The 24604-nt window shown below is 40.8% G+C and overlaps 1 protein-coding gene across 1 annotated transcript; it reads right to left on the bottom strand.

Moving 5' to 3' along the window:
• Positions 1 to 463: 463 nt before the first annotated feature.
• DYNLT1 (dynein light chain Tctex-type 1) lies at positions 464 to 24604 on the bottom strand. Its single transcript, XM_053460891.1, has 5 exons — positions 24502 to 24604; positions 9505 to 9546; positions 9075 to 9198; positions 2637 to 2714; positions 464 to 809 (listed from the first exon to the last, which is right to left on the bottom strand). Exons 1-5 carry the CDS (start codon positions 24526 to 24528, stop codon positions 739 to 741), a joined length of 342 nt encoding a protein of 113 aa, XP_053316866.1. The 5' UTR covers positions 24529 to 24604; the 3' UTR covers positions 464 to 738.

Below are 24604 nucleotides of genomic sequence, written 5' to 3'. Positions count from 1 at the left end.
ATTATTCCCTCTTTGACAGTGTGCTCTAGGTCTGTCAGCTTAGCCCTACTAATTCTTCCTACATCGTTACTTGCTGGTCAGCCATTGTATTGTGTGCGATAGCACATTCAGCTATCTTGGCCTCTTGTGCGTGTAGTGTGTACTCCCAGTTCCTGAAGTTTGTTCAGATTCTAAATTTGCCCCTCCAATGTCAAAGGCACCTGACCCAAGGCAGCATCCCAGCCCTACCATGACAAGGCAATTCCTTCTCTGTAGCAGACTTTTTTACTAAAAAGCACTGGAATAGGATGTCATACCCCAGTACTCTGCATTAGATAATATGCCCTGTAAGACCTACACAGTATAAATTAGCTGGTTCTAAGGTAGATCTTTGATCTCATCCGCCTGCTCTTTTACGCTTCAGCACACTAGTATGGCCAATCACCCAACAGAGACAGTGCTAGATAAAGTAAAAAGAGAATCGTTGTTTCCAGTAATAATTTATTTAGTACTAGCTAAAATGTTAAATGTGAGTATTAAATGTTTAATTTAAAGTTTGATTGTGGCACTTTTAAGTTACAGCACCTAGTGAATACAAGTAAGTTGAAAATATACGAATTCATACAATTCCATCAGTAGGTGTTAGAAACCGGATGACTTTTTTTTTTTTTTTTTTTTTTAAATCTGTTCAAACGCAAAGTATGTGACAAGACTGAGAAGGGAAGAATGTCAAAACAAAGTAATGCTCAAAATTGAAAGCTATATTGCAAGTCCAAAGGCACTGACTATACAGTACATAGTTTTGTTCTCCCATCTCACTGTACAGCTTCCTGCAGAGAGAGAGAAAAAAAGTAACATTCATATATGTTAATAGATTTGGGAAGCTTTAAGCAGAGCTTCAAGAAGGTGCTATTCCACATAGGGTGCCTCTTAATACATTTTGCAACCTGAAATTGTGCATTAACGTTTATTAAAATATTATTGCCTAGAAACATGGTGCTGTTATTCCTCCAAATCCCTCCTGTATGTATTACATTACAGCAGTCTAACTGCCTAGAGTCGCTTTCACCTGCCATTTAATGCTCATATGCATGAGAAACAGCAAAGCTTTAGAGACGCTAATACTTAAAGGTGCTGCCATCACTGTGTAACAGCACCTAGGAATCGTGGCCTAACTTTACGAGAAACAGTAGAAATTCTGTGCTCAAGGTGTACTGGGATAGAGTTTATTGATTTTTGGATGTCAACGGAATTATTAGACCTTCAGGTAAGGTACGTTACGATCTGCCTGTCTTTGCTCTTAATATATATAAGTAGACAACCGTAAGTGATGCTAACACCCTGTTTTTCAGAGGTAAGCCCATCACTGGTAAAGGATGGCTTTTCGGTCCTTTCACTCCTTTTAACAAATGTAAACTACCGGTTTAAAGTGCGGGGTCACATTATCTGTTTTCATATAAAATATGGAAATTGCTAGCTGTGCCAATATAATTGCAAAAAGGTTTTCTAATGATCAATAAGCCTTTTAAACCTAAACTTGGATTAGCTAACACATCGCACCGTTGGAAGACAGAAGTGATTGTTGCTGATAAATGGCCTCTGTATGCCTTTTAAGATATTCCATTATAAAATTAGCTGTTTCTGGTTACAATAGTTATTTACTACATTAACAGTGTCTACATTCTTGCAAGGAAATTTCTAAGCGGCCCCAGACTTTCGAACGATAGTGTATGTTTCAGTCTTATCAAATAACCCTGAATATATAGATTTACTTCTATAACATGGGGTTTAATGTACATAAACCCAGTCTGCTTGATCTTCAAATATTTAACCCAAAGGATATGCCTATATAGCAGGGGCGTCCAATATTGAGGCGCGGCCCGCCGGACCTTGAGGCGCGGCCCGCCGGACCTTGAGGCGCGGCCCGCCGGACCTTGAGGCGCGGCCCGCCGGACCTTGAGGCGCGGCCCGCCGGACCTTGAGGCGCGGCCCGCCGGACCTTGAGGCGCGGCCCGCCGGACCTTGAGGCGCGGCCCGCCGGACCTTGAGGCGCGGCCCGCCGGACATTGAGGCGCGGCCCGCCGGACCTTGAGGCGCAAGGGCCCTGCATAGCAGAGTCTTTTTACCGCACAGGGGAAGCGGAACCCAGCGGAGTCACGTGAATTCATGTCACATCACATGACTCCGCTCCATTCCTGCTTCCGCTGTTCAGCACAAGAGAAGTTGCGAGTGAGAGATCTGTGAGTGAGAGATCTGCGAGTGAGAGATCTGCGAGTGCAGGTAAGAGGGTGGGGTTGTATGCATCATTGAGGGAATGAATCTGAATGAATATGAGAGATAAAATGCCCTCCTGAATTTGTAGTCACATCAGATGATAAAACTTTCTAGGCCCAGAAATCAGTGAGAGGCGTTGTAAAGGATTTTGTGTAATTTACTTTATTTCAATCTGCATATCTTATTAAAGGCAGTTTTTTCTCTCAGTGAAAAATGAGTGCAACCCTCGAACATATACATTTCTGATGAAGTGGCCAGCTGCAGGAAAAACTTGGACACCCCTGCTATATAGGATACTGCGTTAGTTAACACAAGAAGCACCAAATCTATAACAAGGAAGTAAATGCTCACCCACATCACACAATCATTAAATCAACTCTTACCATCTGTTGAGTTGTCCCAGAAACAGGAGCTTGCAGTGTGAAGTCCTGCACCATTTTTCTGCATAATGACACAAGTCACTACAAAAAAAGAGAATTACTTGTTCAACAAAGTTATAAAATTAAAAAGGCTCATTATGATTACACACATGTAGTAATCATGAAGTACAGCCACTAATTTGGATGCATAGGAAGTTAACACATCACCTCCCCAATTTCAATATACAGTGCCTTCCACTATTAATAGTCCTTCAATAAACCCCTTAAGACCCACTTCTTTAAGTACGCTCCTTTAAGCTCCTCCTAACCCGTTGTTTCTGTAAGTCAAGTTGTTATGTTACATACTACTTGTTATGTCCTGTCTACCCATTGTACAGCACTATGGAATTTGATGGCGCTATATAAAAAACAATATTGTCACCCTTGGCAAATAATGAGCGAAGAACGCTGTGAAAATTGTCTTTACTGTTAAACCATTTGACCAAAAAACACTCTGCTTTTGTGGATACCAAAAACAGGATTATTAAAAAAAAGTGGCACAATTATTCGCCCCTCTATGAATTCATATGAGAATATATTTTAACCCCTTAACGACAATGCATGTACGAGCTCAAAATGCATTGCTTTCAATGGGTTTTGGGACCGCCCATTGTCCTTAAGGGGTTAAGTATACCCCCAGTGATATTTTAACATTTTTTAGCACACCTGGGTGACTAGGAACAGGAAATTGTTCAACCATGTCGGGTAACCATAGGCCATGTTCATCACAATGGGTAAGACCAAAGAATAAAACTGATTTTTGGCAAAAGGTTGTTGAGCGTCACAAAAAGGGAAACTGCTATAATAGTAAAAGCATTGAAAACATTCAATTCTTACCTGAGAATTTCCTTCCTTGTTACTTCCTGGTAGCACAGGAGAGATAGCCCCGTCTATCCGAATAGGGCAGGAAAGATTTAAACCCCCAGAACCTCCCCCTTACCCACAGTGATTATAAAAGACCAAATACGGTAAACAAAAAAAGCCTTTATTTAGGGAGGGCAACAGAAATTGCTACCGGGAAGTAACGAGGAAAGAAAATTCTCAGGTAAGAATTTAATGTTTCCCTTGTTACTCACGGTAGCACAGGAGATATAAAAAAAAAAGACACTTAGAAAGGGTAAGACACAACGGACTCCAAGACTCTTCTACCGAATCTGGCATCATCCAGACCGGCTGATTGCAGGCGGTAATGTTTGATAGGTATGAGCATTCTTCCATACCACGGCTTTGCAAATCTGTTCAATAGGCCTCGGCCCAAGATGTTGCAACCGCCCGAGTGGAATGAGCCTTGAGACCAGAGGGAGGTTCTTTACCAGCCGATTCGTAGGCATGAGAAATAGCCATCTAGCTATAGAGGATCTCAAACTCCAAGACATTTTCTAGTTCCGGAAAAGGAGACAAATTGATTTGAAGAGCTTCTCCATGGAGCAGTCTTCTGTAGATAGACTTCCAAACGCCTGTGTACATCCAAGCAATAGAGACAGCGTTCCTCGTCATTACCAGGGTGAGGACAGAAGACCGGAAGGACAATATCCTGATTATAATGGAAAGGCGACATGACTTTTGGAAGAAAATCCGGAGGAGTACGGAAAACGACTATCGTCAAAAAACTGGAGGTAAGGTTTTAAAATGGATAGAGACTGAATCTCGGCTGCCCTAGCTGAAGTTAAAGCCACCAGTAGGACCACCTTCCAGGTGAAAATCTTAATCGGAATATCCACGAGCAGCTTGGAGTCCGTTGTGTCTAGGACGGTGCTAATAGAGACAACAGGACCCTGGAGCTGTCTGGTAGAACACTATAAGGAGAAGGACTTGCGGATCTTATCACACCGGAGATTGGCAACTTGTTTCCGGCTCTTCATCAAGGTTTCAGCTACTTCCTTAGAGAGACCTGCCTGAATCAAACTCTCCCTTTCAGGAGCCATGCTGATAAACAGGTGGGATTTGGGTGGAGGACAGGCCCCTGATGAAGCAGGTCTGGTTTGTTCCCCAACCTTAGTGGGCTCTCTATGGACAGACGGATCAACTCCGGGTACCAAATCCTTTTGGGCCAGTTGGGACCCATTAGAATCACCCGACATCTGTCCCTCTTGATTTTCTGGAGAACTCTGGCAATGAGAGGAAGCATGGAAACAGTCCTGTGGATCTGCTGAGAAACCTGTGGATCTGGAGAACCTGCTGCCAGGGGCCAGTCGTCTAGGTACAGGACTACCTTGATTCCTTCTTTCCTTAGGAAAGCAACGACCTCTGACAGTAGGTTTGTGAAACTTCTCGGTGGTGAAGCGAGACCGAAAGGAAGGGCTTGGAACTGGAAGTGATGAGTCCCTAATGTAGACGGAATGGCCACCCGAAGGAACCTCTGAGAATCTTGCCTGATGGGAACATGGAGATAGGCGTCTTGAAGATCGAGAGTAGCCAGAAAATCCTCTTCGGAAAGAAGCTCCATGGTGGATTTGATAGATTCCATCCTGAACTTCCTGTAAATCACAAATCAATTTAGAAACTTGAGGTCTATGATAAGCCTGAAGTCTCCTGATGGTTTGGAAACCACGAAGATGTGGGAGTAAACACCTCTTCCTTCATGGGCAGCAGGCACTGGGATCAGTACTTGTTTCTTTACAAAATCCTGCACCAAATTCAGAAGCGCCTTTCTCCTGGTAGGATCTGCAGGAGGTGTAGACATCATAAAACGCTCTGGGGGAGTGCTGAAAAGCTCTAGACTGTACCCTCTGGAAATGATCCCCAGGGTCCAAACATCTGAACAAACAAGAGCCCATAGGTGAGAAAAAAAAATTCAGCCTGCCCCCCACCGCACAACTTCTGCCGTCATAGTCTCTTAGGCTCCATCTTCAGGGTTAGATGAGGAGGGTCTACCTCTACCACGGAAGGGTCGAAATCTGGAACCATAAGGTCTGTCACAAAACCGAGCCTGGGTTCTGGAATCTTGAAGTTTGGAAGACTTGAACGGATTTGGACGGAAACGTGGTAGGGGTTTAAGTTTAGGAAAGTACTTATCCCCAGTAGCCTTTTCCAATAACGTTTCCAGTTCCTTCCTAAACAGATCTTTCCCAGAAAAGGGGATCCCGCACAAATGTTGCTTGGAAGCCAAGTCTGCTGAACAGGCTTTGAGCCATAGAGCCCTTCTAGACACAACTGACAAGGCAGAGGTCCTAGCTGCCTTGCGTACAGATTCCATAGCTTAGTCGCATAAAAAAAAAAATAAAAAAAAAAATCAGCAGCGCTTTTCACATCTGAGATGCCATGGAGAATATCCTCTTCTCCTGCACCACCTAGGATATAATCTTCAATTTGTTGAAGCCACAAGCGCATAGCCCTAGCTACTAAAGCTGCTGCAATGCCTGGTTTAAAGATAGCTCTGGAGGCTTCAAAAAAATCTCTTAGCTGCCCCTTCTGCCTTCCTGTCCATGGGATCTGAAAAATGAGAGGAATCCTCTAAAGGAATAGCAGATCTTCTGGTGGCTCTTGCCACTGGAGCATCAATTTTGGGGGCTGAACAGAGCTCAGAGAAATCATCTGGAAAAGGAAAGAGTCTGGAAACCCTTTTAGAGGTGGTTAGCCTCCTTTACAGAGCCTTCCACTGGTCAGTGATTATGGACTTTAATGTTTCATGTACAGGAAAAACCCTTAGGTTTCTTAAAAGAGCCCTGAAAAAAACAGTCTGGTTTGCCTTCTGGCTGCTCTTCTTCCAGCTCTAGAGTGGCCCTTACTGCAGTAACCAGCTTCTTCACTTCTTCTGCTGGAAATAAAAAGGATTCTTCCAATAGCTCCCCATCCTGCAGGGATTCGGGATCCTCCATATGCCATTCCTTTTCAGAGCCTGAAGAGTAAGGATCCTGACCTGAGGACTGAAACCCAGGTAGAGGGTCGGGCCCACAGTTTTAGGCTGAGGTAAAGAATCTAAAACAGAGGATTTAATCTGCTGAACGGTGGACTGGACTTCAGTATTCATCCATTCCTTGAACTCTAAAATGAACTCCTCTCTGGCTTTGAGGCAGGATGAGCAAAATTTCCTGGAAGCGTCAGGTATCGTAGCCTTGCAATTTTTACAGACAAAATGTTTGTCTTGGATGTAGCCTTCCTAGGAGCTGGTGATTCTTCAGGGAGGTCTGGCTTGTCTAGCGACATCCTAATAATGAAGGATAGGAGACGGTTAAAAACAAATATAAAACAAAAGCAGATAAACTCCCGTAGACTCATAACCTACTTGGGTTAAGAGGCAGAAAAAAACAGAACAGAAAATCTCAGGATGCCAGGACTCTTCATCAGAGGTAAACCGCAAGCTAAGAGCAGCACAAGCCAATAAATAGAAAACCTTACCAAACTGTGGGGGGAAAAAAAGGTCCAGAAACCAACAAAAAAACCTTCTCTGACCTGAAAATGTTATGAATTAGCCATGAAAGAGGACATGTGCCTACACTCTGTGAAGATAATGGTTTGAGTGGTCAAAAGGTCTCCAAGGACCACAGATGGAATTAGTTGCATCTTGGGGTCAGAAAGTCTCCAAAACTACAATCCAACATCACAAGTTGTTTTGAATTGTTTCAAGAAAAAAGCCTAATCCAAAAACTCAACTGCCTTCCTCGCCTGACTACCTCTGCCAGAAAGCTTAAAATAGGCCGAGGTTGGATCCTCCAGCAAGGCAATGATCCAAAATATATGTCAAAATCTACAAGAACAAATGGTTTACTGACCACAAAATCAAGGTCCCATCATGACATCCCAGTCCCCTGACTTGAACCCCATAGAAAACCTGTGGGGTGAACTGGAGAGTCCACCATCTTCGACCTTGGAATTTGAAGGAATTCTGTATGAAGGAAAGGTGTCTGATCCCATGTCGTCATGTATTCTTCAAGCTTTATAGGAGAAGACTCAGAGCTGTTATCGTGGCAAAATGGGGGCAGCACAAAAATATTGACTAAAAAAGGTGCCAATATCTGTGCCACACGTTCTCCAAAAAATTTGGGATAAACATGTGCTGTGATTGCATATCAATGTTTTTAATATGTGTTTAATATCAATGAGAGCAGAGAATTTGTGTATTTTTTAAGGATCAAAGGGTTAAACAAAGAATTTTTCACAGGATTCTTTGCTCATATTTACCAAGAGTGCCAATCAACAATTAGTGATATCACAGAGCTATTTAATTCAGGGCTCGACAAATCCCAGGCGCCAGGTCGCCATGGCGACAGAGAATTTTGTCCTGGCGCCTAGGTTTTGTCAGCCTCTTACATCCAGAAAAAAATGTGGATGTAAGAGGCTGAGTCACCACACGGGGGCGCTGCTGCTGTCTGCCCAGGAGTCTGGGCAGACAGCACAGCCACTCCGAGCCCGCCCCCGAGACTGAGATCACTCGAGACTGTGATCCTGTAGGCTGAAAACGTGGTTGCTGCAAAACCAGCAATCGCGCTTTCAGCTGCCACAGGCAGCTTCAGGGAAGGAGGTTGTGTGTTGATTGGGTCCCCACACAAGTGTGGGGACCTGACACAACACCCCCCTGCTGCCTGATCGCTCCATGAGAGCGACAGTGCAGCGTTAACCCCTTTAATGCCGCGATCGTGGCATTTAGGGGTTAATTCCCGTTTTTGTAAGGGGCTCTGCTGCTGGTGGTCTGCCTGGAAGCCCAGGCAGACCAGCAACAGCAAAAACGAACCCCCACAAGCCCTTTGATGATTCCTGTAGGCATGGAAGTCTACAGCAGTCATCAGAGACCCCCCCCCCCTGCAATGGCTGGTCTATAGACCAGCAATTGAGTCCCAGCTGCCAGAGGCAGCTTCAGGGACAGGGGAGAGGGTTCTTTGGTCTCCACATGAGTTTGGAGAGCAGCCCCAACACCCCCCTGCTGCCTGATCGCTCCCTGAGATTGTGTATGACACATTCGTGGCATTGCAGGGGTTAACATTTGTCCCCACAAGCTTGTGGGGACTAAATATCAGTCAATGCTGTGCTCCAATTGAACATCAGCATTGAAAGGGTTAAAAATAATAATAATAAAAAAAACAGCACTGACCTGAAAGTCCAGGGTGCTTCCAGGTCAAATGCTGTGAGTTTAGTAAGTGGGCTGATGATGATCAGATCACTCCTGACAATCTGTTAGTTTAAAAAAATCCTGGCTCCTAACTTTTTTACCTGGCGCCTAGATTCACAACAAATTTGTCAAGCCCTGATTTAACTGCCCTGCTAACTAGTCTAGTGGATAAACACTACTATTCCGATTTACAGTTAGCAACAGTAATGTGTATTTTTTTATGCAGATAAAACAAATGTCTTAAATGTAAAAATGTTTCACTATTGTTTCATACTTGAGGGATGGTGGGCAGCGAGATTTCCCCAAAAACAATTTGTTAGAAATATTTTAAAGCCCTTTTCTTAAAGTTTACTTACCGATGTACTTGAATGGCTTGCCCAGTTTTGTAAGTTGGCTCAGTGTTTGCTCCACCACATTGGTGGTCCATTGGTTGACCTTGTTATGTTGGTAGGCATTTCCTCCTATTGCACTTTCTATAGACTAAAGTGATAAAAGGTTAATAAAGTGTGAAATAACTTTTGCAGAGTTTCTATAATATGTCAAGAAACAAGCTCTGCCAGTTAAGTCATGTGATGCAGCTGCTGCATCTGGTTTAAGGACAGCTACCTATCAATATTCTTGCTTAACATTTACATAAGGTTGCTTAACCTTGAAAGACTAAGTCACCAACGGCAGAGTTGCAGTAAGATGCCAAATATTTTCCAAATAATCACAACAGTATTTCATGTTTAAATATGTAATTGCAGTCCTTACTAACCATGTATAGATTCATTTTTAAAAACTTACCTCTTTTATAATGTTGGTTACTTCATCCACAACAAAGGAAGACTAGAAAGAAAAGAAAAAGTTTCAACTTCCCAACACAAAAATAAAATGAATATGATCTATGTAAGAAATCATTTTTATACTTTTATTTTGTTCTGCACATTTTAGGCCTGAATGCAACTCGAGTGCTAGGAACATATGGTATCAATTAAGTGACGTAGTTTAGAGGGTCTTCTGTGGAATGCCGGTGTATCATATGACTGTTCCAATAGGATTCCTTTACGTATACCCTAACCAAATGGGTATAAGTTGGCATGATTACAAGGACAAGGTCTCTTTCTACGCTCTTTCCACGCTCTCATCTTCATCTCACCAAGATACTTAGCCTACAATACCTTTTTATCAACATTTGTTCCAGCATTGGTATTATATGAATTGATAATTTGTTATCGAATAAACCTAATTAATAAGACATAGAAGCTGTGGTCTTGATTGCTGTTTGATCACTGGAGAAGCTTAGAACCGTGTATCGTAGTGAGAGCAGACTGAGCAAGCAACTGATCTACGGTAAGTATGGATTTTATTAATACTTTGTCTTCCGGAAGTAAACTTGAATTTACGTTTGTTCCTTATACGGCTAGTGATTCAGCTTTGTGGCATGATTTATGGCGTCAATGTGAAGATGCAAATAAGAAGATAGACAAAAAGATATTTTCTGGGAATAAGGAGAAACAAAAGTTGAGAAACGTAATGAAAATGATTAAGATTTTTAATACATTACTTGATGGTGGTGTTAATCTGACTAATAATGATGTTAGTCAAAGTAATTCACAGAGTAGTGACATGGTTAAAAATGAGATGCACAATGTGTGTGCAATAGAAAAGGAATGTCCTAAATGTGATTTATTAACTGAAGAGATTTCTGATTTGTCGGATTGCTTAGAAATTAAGAATTTGTTAATTACAAAATTGCAGAAAGATTTGAAACAAGTTTGTGTAATTACAAGGGGAGATAGACAAAGACACAGCTTAATTCCAGAAAATGTAGAGGATGAACCAGAGGTCAGTTCAGAACAGGAACTCCAAAGGAAGAAGCTTAGAAATAAAGCAGCAAAATTAAAATTACAAATACAAAGTGAGTTAATGAAATTACTTAAAGAAATACCACCGTATAATTCTAATTTGGATGCATTTGGTAATGCAGATGTATTTGAATCGAATACAGAGAAGCATAATTTGTCTAATAAAGAAAAAAATATTTTGTTTAAAATTTGGTTACCTACATACATGAGTAGAAGATTAGTAGCTCCAATAAGTTCTCCTATAGTGGAGGATGATAAAATCATCCATGGAACAGATAAGGATAGACTCCAACAGTTGATTAAGTTTACAACTGGAAATGAAAATCCAACACTTGACATACTAGAAAACCTGAAACCTACAATTTCAGAGGATCCATTTTCTTTCTTGTTAAGATTTGAGCAGGCTTACAGATTAGTTTTTAACATTTCTGATGATGAATGTCCTGCCTCTATGATTCAAGTTGTTGTTAAAAAGTTTAACTACCTGGATCCTATCAGCATAGCAATTGCTTCCGATATGCAAACACTTGAGGATGCTGCTGCATTTATTCATAAAATCAGGAGAGAATGCAGACATGAAGGGGTTAAAATGAATGTGTCTGTAGTTAACATGGTTAATAGCAATGATATAGGTAGAAGGGAGAGATCACATTTAATTCACCCCCCTTCTCCCCCTCAGGAATTTAAACATACCCAGATGCAGAATCCCAGGGGACACAGGTTTTGGAATAAAGAGTCTTTTCACTGTTTCTGTTGCAAGAAACTGGGACATTTTAAAAGACAATGTCGCAAATTTCTCTATAATAAAAAATTGAAAGAGCAAAGAAAATCAAATGGATTTGTTTACAGTTCAGATCCAAATGTATATACTAACAGAGCTGTAACACCTCAAAGAGATTTACTTTACACTCCAATGATTAGGCAAATCAGGGAGATTGAAGTTAATAAAGAAAATTTACCTAATACAGGAACTACACAGGAATATGTTTGTTGTAAGTGTCGTGAGAGCTATAATACGTAGATATATGTTGATTCAGTATACAGGGAGCTAGTATAGCAATTAACTCTAATTCATACTGTATCCCTGCACTCTGTCTTCTATGAAGATGTTTTGAATAAGTTAATTTATTTATAAGAAAAACTATATGAACAACATCAGATGTGTTATATGTTAACGTTTTGTGTTGTTTTATTCTGTAAGTTAAGATCCTGTAATGTTATATGTTGTATATGTTAAACTGCAACTACATAGTGTCCATCATTTGCAGAAGTACAAGTTAGGGATATTTCCTTTCTTGCTTCTCAGGTTGATTCAAAACTAGGGCTGCAACAACTAATCGATAAAATCGATAATAATCGATAATGAAATTCGTTGGCAACGAATTTCATTATCGATTAGTTGAATCGATTATTATCGATTATAAAATGAGGGTTTTTTCAGAGCAAACGCTCTGAAAATCCCCCTCATTATATAATCCGTTTAGTCTGACTCACCGTCTCACAGCAGCAGCTCCTACTTACTCCCCCTCCCTGTAATCACTGTGACAACTGGCCCCGCCCCTTCCTTCTCCAGGCCAGAACCACATGGCTGTGACACTCATCTAACTGTAAGTATATGTACATATATATATATATATAAAATGTGTATGTGTGTGTATATATATATATATATATATATATATATATATATATATATATATATATATATATGTGTGTGTGTGTATATATGTATGTAATATATATATATATATATATATATATATATTTGGGCTACTGAAAGTTAGGGGAGGTGGGGGTTAATTTAGGGGCAGTTATGTTAATAGGGTGTTTAGGGTTAATTTAGGAGCAGCTGTGGTTAATGGGGTGTTTGGGGTTAATTTGAGGCAGTTGTGGTTAATGGTGTGTTTTGGGTTAATTTAGGGGATGCTGTGGTTGATGGGGTCTTTAGGGTTAATTTAGGGGATGCTGTGGTTAAGGGGGTGTTAAGGGTTAATTTAGGGGCAGTTATGGTTAATGGGGAGTTTAGGGTTAATTTAGGGGAATCTAAATCCTGGGGGCAGTGATGTGACATATATGGGGGTATAAGGCATATACAGTATATAAGGCATATGTGGGGAGGGCAGGGTGGCATGTCTGGGGAGGACGGAGTGGTGTATCAGGGTGTATAAGGCATATCTGGGGGTAGAGAAGTGGCATATCTGGGGGTAGAGAAGTGGCATGTCTGGGAGGCAGGGTGGCATGTCTGGGGAGGATGGAGTGGGGTATCAGGGGATATAAGGCGTATCAGGCACAGTGGCAGATGTGGGAGGCAGCGTGGAGTGGCAGATGTGGGAGGCAGCGTGGCGTGGCATATGTGGGGAGGGCAGTGTGGCATGTCTGGGGAGGATGGAGTGGTGTTTCAGGGGATATAAGGCGTATCAGGCACAGTGGCAGATGTGGGAGGTGGCGTGGCAGATGTGGGAGGCATCGTGGAGTGGCAGATGTGGGAGGCAGCGTGGAGTGCTGTGGTAGGCAGCGTGGCATATGTGGGGGGGCAGCATGGCATGTCTGGGAGGCAGCGTAGCAAGCCTGGGCTCAAATGTGCATACATTGGGGGACTGGTTGGGAAATAAATACAAGAAATGCATTTTATCAAAGTTTTTTTATTCTGCTGTTTGTATTTAACATCATTTGTTTAGTAAATTATTTTAAATAAATGAAAAATTTACATTCATTTTTTTTATCCGATTAATCGAAAAAATAATCGGCCAACTAATCGATTATTAAAATAATCGTTAGTTGCAGCCCTATTCAAAACCTTAATTTAGTTCATGAGAACAGGGTTTTGCATCATGACTAAAAAGGATTACCATGTATTGTATTGTATTGATCAAATATGTTTTTCCGTAATAAATTGAAGTATTATTTACTATTGTCCATATTCTTAAATTCATCTCATGATCCAAATTCATGTGTTATAATTTGCTATTTGGTTATTTGATAAAACGATGCAGTCTTTCATGTTAATCATTTTAAACAATTTCTTAAGAATCATATTAGAACTTTACATCATGTTTTATAGTGGGGTGCTACAATAATAAAGGTGTTGTATCAGCTAAGATTTTGATGCTGCATATCTGTTGTGTTTTTTTAGGTTGTATATAAGAGTCAAATGGACAATGCAAATCATTAAAAAGTCCATCATGGCAAAGACATCTGACATTCAAGAAGAGACAATCCTTTTTGTTTCTAGCAGTTCTGACGGCGACCATACTGATGATTGATGGTTCTAAGGAAGATCTACAGATTTGACAACGAATTTATAGCCAATTTAACAATACTCAAGGGTTCCCAGACATAATTAAGAAGAAAAGAGAAATTGATGATTTCAATGGTCATGTGTGTTTTGGTGTAATGAAAGGGTACTTAATAGTTTGTAACATTAGAATTAATGTTACTAGACAAAGTAATGTGAGGTTAAATGTTATGATAGGGCCTAAATATTTGTTTAGTTGGACTAAAGGAACCTACACACAAGATGATAAATTTGGGCTTTGGGAACATATCATAAACAAAGTAGCTTTATTGAGTATAGTAATAGGATGCAGTAATAATGTATGCGAAGGTACATGTTTAATACCTATGGCAGATAAAGAAGAAACATTATTCCCTATGAGAGTATTGGGAGTACCTGTCAGTAGTACACAATTATTATTTTATAAATTAGAGTATCCTGATTTTGGTTTTTCCACAGATTTGTCAGAACCTGAACAGTTAGACTTGTCTGCATGTTTACATTTTGTGTCCAAAATTATTTGTTTGTCTCATCAAGCTGAGACTATATATCATTCATGTTTTCATAACCAGAGCTCATGTTCAGGTACAATTCAAAGTGTGAAAACATCTAACAATCTTGTAACGCCTATAGAGAAAGGTAGAGTATGTGTACAGGTAATGTCTAATGTGGAATTGATTAAAGCAGGGCTCGACAAATCCCAGGCGCCAGGTCGCCTAGGTTTTGTCAGCCTCTTACATCCAGAAAAAATTGTGGATGTAAGAGGCTGAGTCACCACACGGGGGCGCTGCTGCTGTCTGCCCAGGAGTCTGGGCAGACAGCACAGCCACTCCGAGCCCGCCCCCAAGCCTGAGATCACTCCCACGGAGTGATCCTGTAGGCTGAAAACGCGGTTGCTGGAAAAGCAGCACTCGTGTTTTCAGCTGCCACAGGCAGCCTCAGGGAAGGGGCTTGTGTGTTGATTGGGTCCCCACACAAGTCTGGGGACCTCACCCAACACCCCCCCCAGCTGCCTGATTGCTCCATGGGAGCGACAGCGCAGCGTTAACCAATTCAATGCCGCGATCGCGGCATTTAGGGGTTAATTCCCGTTTTGGGGGCTTTGCTGCTGGTGGTCTGCCTGGAAGCCCAGCAACAGCAAAAACGAGCCCCCACAAGCCCTTTGATGACTCCTGTAGGTATGGAAACCTACAGCAGTCATCAAAGAGACTCCCTCTGCAATGTCTGGTCTATAGACCAGCAATTTGAGTCCCAGCTGCCAGAGGCAGCTTCAGGGACAGGGGAGAGGGTTCTTTGGTCTCGCCATGAGTGTGGAGACCAGCCCCAACACCCCCCCCCGCTGCCTGATCGCTCCCTGAGAGCGACAGTGCAGCGTTAACCCCTTCAATGCCGCGTTCGCGGCATTTTAGGGGTTAACTCCCGTTTTGTAAGGGGCTCTGCTGCCGGTGGTCTGCCTGGAAGCCCAGACCAGCAACAGCAAAAAAACGAGCCCCCACAAGCCCTTTGATGATTCCTGTAGGCATGGAAGCCTACAGCAGTCATCAGAGACTCCCCCCTGCAGTGGCTGGTCTATAGACCAGCAATTGAGTCCCAGCTGCCAGAGGCAGCTTCAGGGACAGGGTGAGAGGGTTCTTTGGTCTCCACATGAGTGTGGAGACCAGCCCCAACACCCCCTGCTGCCTGATCACTCCATGAGAGCAACAGTGCAGCGTTAACCCCTTCAATGCCACAATTGTGTATGACACATTCGTGGCAATGCAGGGGTTAACATTTGTCCCCACAAGCTTGTGGGGACTAAATATCTGTCAATGCTGTGCTCCAATGGAACATCAGCATCGAAAGAGTTACAAAAATGAAAAAAAAAAATTAAAAAAAAAAACAAACAGCACTGACCTGAAAGTCCAGGGTGCTTCCAGGTCAAACGCTGTGAGTTTAGTAAGTGGGCTGATGATGATCAGATCACTCCTGACCAACTGTTAGTTTAAAAAAATCCTGGCTCCTAACTTATTTACCTGGCGCCTAGAGTCACAACAAATTTGTCAAGCCCTGGATTAAAGCAATGTTTCCTAAATGTACGCATACAGAAATATTATCGAAAGGTCTGTATTGTATTGATGGCGATCCAATAGCAATATATATATGGAACTCAGATTAATATTTCTCAAATTAATTCTCAAAAATTAAATGTTTTGCCACTACAGTTTAATTTATCACAAGTAAGTGAATTTCCATGGCAAAAGTGGGCAAATGAGATAAGGAAAGATGTAGGATTTTTAAATGTCTTGCAAAAACAATTAAAAGAAGCACAGATTGTATTTCAACATGATCAAGGTAAACTCAAAAACATAGAACATGAATGGTCAATAGTCTCAGGTACATCTTGGTGGAAAAACTTTGCTAAGTCAACAGAAATTATGGCAAAATCATCTGCTGGCTCCGCTATCACCAATGTTTTGTTACATCCATTTATTATTGTTTTATTTGTGTCTTTTATATGTATTATGTTTCAAATATGTTTATTATGTAGAATAAGAAAATCATATTTAACTATTCGAGAAAAGATAAAGCAAGGAGAGATGATATTAAGGGAAACTTTAAGACGTAGGATGCATCAGTCTTCCACAGATTCTTTTTTATAATATTATCATTTACATATCTTCCTGCACTCACTGAATGTGATACGAATGTGATACGAATGTTGTATGAATGGACAGCAAACATTTATGGTACATAACCATAAACAGGGGGAAGTGTAAGAAATCATTTTTATACTTTTATTTTGTTCTGCACATTTTAGGCCTGAATGCAACTCGAGTGCTAGGAACATATGGTATCAATTAAGTGACGTAGTTTAGAGGGTCTTCTGTGGAATGCCGGTGTATCATATGACTGTTCCAATAGGATTCCTTTACGTATACCCTAACCAAATGGGTATAAATTGGCATGATTACAAGGACAAGGTCTCTTTCTACGCTCTTTCCACGCTCTCATCTTCATCTCACCAAGATACTTAGCCTACAATACCTTTTTATCAACATTTGTTCCAGCATTGGTATTATATGAATTGATAATTTGTTATCGAATAAACCTAATTAATAAGACATAGAAGCTGTGGTCTTGATTGCTGTTTGATCACTGGAGAAGCTTAGATATTCAAGACAAAGAATATTCTAACAATCTACTAATCATCATAGGATTTGGAAAGATACCTATTAAGTTACCTGTCTGTTGAATAGGGCTTGTGCTACCATTTTTGGACATGTTCCAGGATGTACCATGATGTCCTCTAAAACATGCTCTAGATTATAAAGAATGTAATAGTACATCCTATGGTCAGCTGACTTCTTGCTGACTGATCCAGGGCCGAGTGCTAGACACACCACAATACTCTTTGCTAGCTGTGTTAGTCCTGACACCACTGGAATCAATACTTAATGTACAAAGGCTCCCAGAAAGTCTATCCACACCCTCCCAAAACCTTTGTCACCAGCAGCACTTGGCAACAAAGTGCTCCCAGTTACTCCCTCTTATATTTAAAAAATAAATATTTTAAAAATAGTTAAGATAAAAAAAAAAAAAAACAGACTGCAGTGAAATCACCATGACATTTTAAGTGGTATGGTCCAGTTCCCAGAGGTCTTTGAAGACCTCAAAGCGATCTCCAGTAAAAAAACAAAAAAAACAAAAATGGAGTCAGATATATTTAAGTTACAAAGAATTCATGTGACTTCTCTGTGGAAAGCGAGACATCCCTTTCTGTCTGTATCAGAAACAGTTAATTAACATAAAACCTTTAGATACAGCTTAAATATATTATGCTCATTGTATTTCATGAACATATTTGTTAACCAACATTAACCCCTTAATGACCTGTGACGGTCCACAACCGTCAAAAAATTAAATAAGCTTAGACTTTCTTCACTTGAATGTCGAGGTATTCAGCAAGGCCGAGATTGGCATCGGGGGCCATGTCTGGCCCCTCCCCGGGGTGTCAACAGCCTGTTTTAAAAGCGTTTAATGGTCCTAAATGTTAATGGTCCTAAATGTAAATGGTGTCGCTGGAATGCCTCGATCAGGAGGCATCCAGCGACACCAAACACTTACCTCTGGATGGGCTGTGACCGCTCCGGAGAGCGGTCACAGCCGCAGCTGCTGGTGATCTTCGCTAGGGCTGCAACTAACGATTATTTTAATAATCGATTAGTTGGCCGATTATTTTTTCGATTAATCGATTAATCGGATAAAAAAAAATGAATGTAAATTTTTCATTTATTTAAAATAATTTACTAAACAAATGATGTTAAATACAAACAGCAGAATAAAAAAACTTTGATAATACATTTCTTGTCTTTATTTCCCAACCAGCCCCCCAATATATGCACATTTGAGCCCAGGCTTGCTACGCTGCCTCCCAGACATGCCATGCTGCCCCCCCACATATGCCACGCTGCCTACCACAGCACTCCACGCTGCCTCCCACATCTGCCACTCCACGCTGCCTCTCACATCTGCCACGCCACGCTGCCTCCCACATCTGCCACGCCACTCTACCCCCCACATGCCACTGTGCCTGATACGCCTTATACCCCCTGAAACACCACTCCATCCTCCCCAGACATGCCACCCTGCCCTCCCCACGTATGCCACGCCATGCTGCCTCCCACATCTGCCACGCTGCCTCCCACATCTGCCACTCCACGCTGCCTCCCACATCTGCCACTCCACGCTGCCTCCCACATCTGCCACTGTGCCTGATACGCCTTATATCCCCTGATACCCCACTCCATCCTCCCCAGACATGCCACCCTGCCTCCCAGACATGCCACTTCTCTACCCCCAGATATGCCTTATACACCCTGATACACCACTCCGTCCTCCCCAGACATGCCACACTGCCCTCCCCACATATGCCTTATATACTGTATATGCCTTATACCCCCAGATATGTCACTTCACTGCCCCCAGGATTTAGATTCCCCTAAATTAAGCCTAAACTCCCCATTAACCATAACTGCCCCTAAATTAACCCTTAACACCCCCTTAACCACAGCATCCCCTAAATTAACCCTAAAGACTCCATCAACCACAGCATCCCCTAAATTAACCCTAAACACACCATTAACCACAACTGCCTCAAATTAACCCCAAACACCCCATTAACCACAGCTGCTCCTAAATTAACCCTAAACACCCTATTAACATAACTGCCCCTAAATTAACCCTAAACACCCAATTAACCATAACTGCCCCTAAATTAACCCTAAACACCCCACTAACCATAACTGCCCCTAAATTAACCCCCACCTCCCCTAACTTTCAGTAGCCCAAATATATATATATATATTACATATACACACATATATATATATATATATATATATATATATATATATATATATATATATACACACACACACACACACACACACACACACACACACATATATATATATATATATACACATATACTTACAGTTAGATGAGTGTCACAGCCATGTGGTTCTGGCCTGGAGAAGGAAGGGGCGGGGCCAGTTGTCACAGTGATTACAGGGAGGGGGAGTAAGTAGGAGCTGCTGCTGTGAGACGGTGAGTCAGACTAAACGGATTATATAATGAGGGGGATTTTTCAGAGCGTTTGCTCTGAAAAAACCCTCATTTTATAATCGATAATAATCGATTCAACTAATCGATAATGAAATTCGTTGCCAACGAATTTCATTATCGATTATTATCGATTTTATCGATTAGTTGTTGCAGCCCTAATCTTCGCCATCAGCAAGATGGTGGCGGCCCGGGAAAAAAAAACAATAAAGATGAAAGAGTTCGCTAGAGGGTCTCCAGACCCTCTAGAGAACTCTGGCTCCACTTGCAGGTTGAATACAGGTACTGCATTCAACCATGCAAGTCAATGGAGCCCAGCTTTCTAATCACAATGTGATTAGTAAAATATTCAAAAAATAATAATAAAATAAAGTGCTAACATTTAAAAATAATTATGCAGTGATGGCACTAGATGAACCATCCAGTACCAGCAAAATGTGTAAAAAAAAATATAAAAAAAATAAAAAAAAGTTTATTATTTTGAGCAAGTGCTAAAATTTCTCAAAAATCTCAACAAAGAGTTAAAATAAAAGCACTTCAAATACCCAAGGGCTGTCTAATATATATATAAAAAAAAACGGCTGATGGGGTAAATTGGAGTGGCCGAGCTCAAAGATAGGGCATAGGTACAGACCGACCAAAATGGAGAAAAAAAAGCGCACTTCCCAAATGTGGCATTTTAAATCTCAAACTACACGACAAACCCATGCATGTCGGGTATCACTGCACTCAGGAGATGTTCCTGAACACACATTGGGGTGTTTGACAGTGACATATACCAGAACCTGTATATCCATAACTAAAGTACAATTTGTGTGGGGAAAAAAATAAAAGAAATTACTATTACAAAGTTTGACAAAGTGTAGTTGTATAATTGGTGCATGGAAAGGATTAAAATAACAGCATATGGAATACCCTGGGGTGTCTAGTTTTCAAAAAAATATGGTTTGACGGGGTTAAATTGAGTTAACTGGCTTCAAACATATTCCAAATGACCACCTGAATTACGTATGCCCCAAAAGTAGCCCTTCACCAGCCAAACAATCTGACAAACCCAGGCATGTGGGGTATCGCTGTACTCAGGAGATGTTCCTGAACACACATTGGGGTGTTTGACAGTGACATATACCAGAACCTGTATATCTATAACTAAAGTACAATTTGTGTGAAAAACAAAATAAAAAAAATTACTATTACAAAGTTTGACAAAGTGTGGTTGTATAACTGTTGCATGGAAAGGGTTAAAATAACAGCATTTGAAATACCATGGGGTGTCTAGTTTTCAAAAATATATGGTTTGACGGGGTTAAATTGAGTTAACCGGCTTCAAAGATATTCCAAAGAGGAGATGTAGGCAGAATGACCAGATTTGTTAAAAAAGGTTTGGAAATCATAAAACGCTGCTTGTACTTATTGCCCTATAACTTACAAAAAACATAAAAACATTGGGTATTTCTAAACTCAGGACAAGTAGTAGAATCTATTTAGCTAGTTTTTTTACTTGCTTTTTTAGGTGAGTAAAAGATTTTTCAAATAAAAGTCATAAAATGTGTTTTTTTTCAATTTTTCACCATGTTTTTTTTAATTTTTTTTTATAGTAAATAAGATGATACGATCAAAATAATGGTACCCATCTTGTCCTGAAAAAAACAATATATAACTTATGTGGGTACACTAAATGGGTGAGGAGAAAATTACAGCTGAACACAAGCACCACAAAAGTATTAAAACAGCCTCGCTCCCACAGGGTATAAAAAGAAAAAAACGAGCCCGGTCCTTAAGGGGTTAAAATAAATGAGCATTATGGTAAATATCCTAAAAGAAACAAATCCAATGATGTTCCTTTGGCATATTTACAGGTTTTAGGCTAGATTTCCACTTGGTTTTTTTTTTGCTAAAAACGCCCATAAAAACGCCAATAACGCCCTTTTTTGAGCATTTTTTTAAAATGTGATTTATTTCTAATTAATGCATTCATTAAATATTGTTTAACCCCTTCATTCCCCTATAGACGTAACGGGACGTCCAAAAAACGCCCACAAAGAAACCCCTATGGACGTCTCGGTACGTCCAGCCCTTCGTGCAGCGTCAGGGACACATCCCTGCCGCTGCACGGGAGACCAGGCTGTCGTTTGACAGCCTGGACTCCCCCTGGCAGCAGAAGCCGGCATCGCCTAGGAGGACCTCTAACCATTTCTGTGTAAAAATAATATATAAAAAAAAAAAGTAAAAAAAAATAAAATTAAAAAAAAAAATAAAAAATATATATAAAATTTTTTTTTTAAAAAAAAAACCTTACTTCCCATTGCCCTAGCATAACATCTAGCCAGTATAACCCTTCTGCCCCCGTTCACAACCCCCAAACCCGTTAAGCCATAGGCATAAAAATTATACAAAATTGTACATCTTATAGTATGCTCTCTGGTGCTGGGAAAGTCTGGAAAATCTAGATAAATTAGGTATTTCTGATATCAGGACACCTGAATTAATAAACTTGGAGGGGATTTTCCATCACTTTACCTAATTTTGTGAGGATTCAGAGGGAAAATGTAAAAAAAAATTAGTTTATTTTTCTAATCTTCGCTAGTTTTTACTAAATTTCTCATTCTAAATTTTCAGCTAATCATCCGACTATGGTATCAAACGAAAGCTCTATCTCTCCTTGAAAAAAACAATATATAGTTTATATGGGTACACTATTCACAGGAAAAGAGAATCATCGCTAAACCGACATACCCCAAAAATGGCAAAATTGCTCTGGGCTTTGAGGTACCAAAAACCCCTGGGATTGAAGGGGTTAATAAACATATATTTAAAAAATCATTCAACTACCTTTTTAATTAAATTAAATTATTTTAGGTGTGGATCTTAGGTTTTCAACTTTGAAATTTGACATCTGGACCCATTTCCTATTTGAGGGTATTGTTGTTGGGCTGATGTTATTTTAACACTTAAAACTAGGGATGCACCGAAATGAAAATTCTGAACCAACTATATTGCACATTGCTTTGTCGTTGACCGCTCCCTTTTATGTTTTTGCCCCAGCCAGCACTATGTCTATTTATGCCCCCAGCCTGCCCCTCGCTTTAGTATGGATTTATGTTACCCCCCCTTCCCATTGTGTATTGATGCTGGCAGCACAGATAAAATGCTGCCCTGCAAGATGGGGTCTGCACATCACTTACAGGGTGCCACCATACACACACTTTCATGCTATCACACATATTCATTCATTCCCTCATTCACAGATGTTCATTAATTTCCCCAATCATGCATTCTCACTCATACACCCTCCCCCACCACCTTAACTGAACTGTAGATTTCCCGGTGCCGCTCACATACTTCCACAGGGGCCGCTGCTGGTAAGCAGCCCAGCCCCTGGGGACGATTGTTTTGGGCCGTTATTTTTATTTCAGCATTTTGCCGATAATGCCCTTTTCGGCCGATATATTTCAGATATATATATATATATATATATATATACACATATATATTGTTGGCAACGATTTTGATTATCAATTAATAGCGATTTATCGATTAGTTGTTGCAGCCCTATATATATGTGGTGTATGTCTAATCAGGTGATGTTGCCGAACAAAAATCAGGTCATTGTTCATCAGCAGCACCTACTGTGTATTAGAAATTCTAAGTTGCTGATTTTTTTTATTTTTTTTTTACAAACACTCACTATTATTTGCATGTGTCTATGGTTTCAAACAAAAGCCATTCTTTTCTAAAAAGGGGATGAATAATGTGTGGGGACGTCAAATGTGGAAAAGAGGAATCTTAATTAGACCCAGGTTTGTAGAAATAGTGAGGATCCCCCCCTTTTTGAGGGACAAATGGAAATTGATTCAATGTGGTTTTTTTTGCCTTCCTCTTGATCAAAAGCAAGGTTTAATGACCCTAAATTACTATGTATGTTACTAGGTCCAGGATGCCTGCCACAAATCTGATACATGTAGTGGCACATGAGCATACCCTTTCTTTGATCACCAAAAGCGATTGTGGAATGCCATTTTCTATAGTGCAAAAGTATGTGTTGATCTGCGCGTTCATGAAGAAAGCTTCACATTTATACCTAAAAACATCCCCCGAAACGCAAAAAAAAAAGTTGATTGGGCACAGAACATACAGCTTTTGCCTTTAAGCAGTGATAGGTTGATGGTCCTATATATCAAATACATCTGCTTTTGACCACGGTTACCAACTGTAAAAAAAAACCTCCAGCGCTCATTCTTCAAAACGATGAAAAGCTTGAAAGTTGTTGCACTCAAAAGCAGGTGCCAAAAGGTTAGCATACCTGTAGATATTAGTTTTTTTCTACCAATATTTTGTTTCATGAGCAGAATTATGGGATTTAACACCTTGTTTCTCTGCACTACATGCAACACACTAAGTCAATGTTGGGATATTTACACATGTTTTATGTACCACAGTTTCTATGGAAGCAACCTGTCATTGCCTTATGCATTCTACAACACTACCTGAACCATTGTCTTCAAAAACCTGCCTTGGCTTTATTGTTGAACCAATTGGTGGCCAGTACTGGAATCTGGTAGCAAACGATACCTGATTTTACCAGTGTGGGGTTTTTTGTGTTTTTGTTTTTTTACAGTGCTTTGTATGGGTTTGACAAGATATTAGTACCTTAAGCCTTTTGGATTTGCAACCTACCAGATAGAACAGTGATATACCAAGTACTGTCATAGGTAAAAACAGGCGCAGTAGTACCCATCACCAATAACCACAGAGCAAAAGCTGTCTGATGACATACTGGTCTCTGTTTTTTAGCTAGAGCCAGCATTGTTGATAACTGGTGCGGCCTTATGCCATTTGGTTTAGAGTATTTAGCTTGCAGTTTTGGTAAGATGACGCCTTCGCTAGGCTGGAAGTAACGGGATAAAAGACTAATGCATAAGAACATGAGTGTCTTGTAACAGCAATCTTCATATACGCTACGCATAAGTGAGTGCACGCTCCCTGGGAGACATAACTTGGCTACAGACCGCTGACCTGCCATGTTAATAGAGCAGCACGCGCACAGAAAAATAAGCTCACCTCTTCCGCGGTCTGAAACTCGTCCATCTTACAACCACCGTCTCTGCACCAAGCCGCCTGCGCACGCAACCTCACACTAGCCTACTGCGCATGCACCATCGCG

The sequence above is a fragment of the Spea bombifrons genome, chromosome 3 (genome assembly GCF_027358695.1).
Source record: "Spea bombifrons isolate aSpeBom1 chromosome 3, aSpeBom1.2.pri, whole genome shotgun sequence".
Classification (NCBI taxonomy): domain Eukaryota; kingdom Metazoa; phylum Chordata; class Amphibia; order Anura; family Pelobatidae; genus Spea; species Spea bombifrons.
Note: the sequence above shows the minus strand (reverse complement) of the source record. Positions and strands in the feature narration are given on the sequence as shown.

What these genes read in the sequence shown, in the direction of transcription:
- DYNLT1 (XM_053460891.1), bottom strand. Translation starts at nt 24,528, where the DNA reads ATGGACGAGTTTCAGACCGCGGAAGAG. An exon ending in AGTTTCAGACCGCGGAAGAG is followed by an intron (nt 9,547 to 24,501) that starts GTGAGCTTATTT and finishes TTTTCTTTCTAG; the next exon opens with TCTTCCTTTGTTGTGGATGA. An exon ending in TAACCAACATTATAAAAGAG is followed by an intron (nt 9,199 to 9,504) that starts GTAAGTTTTTAA and finishes TTATCACTTTAG; the next exon opens with TCTATAGAAAGTGCAATAGG.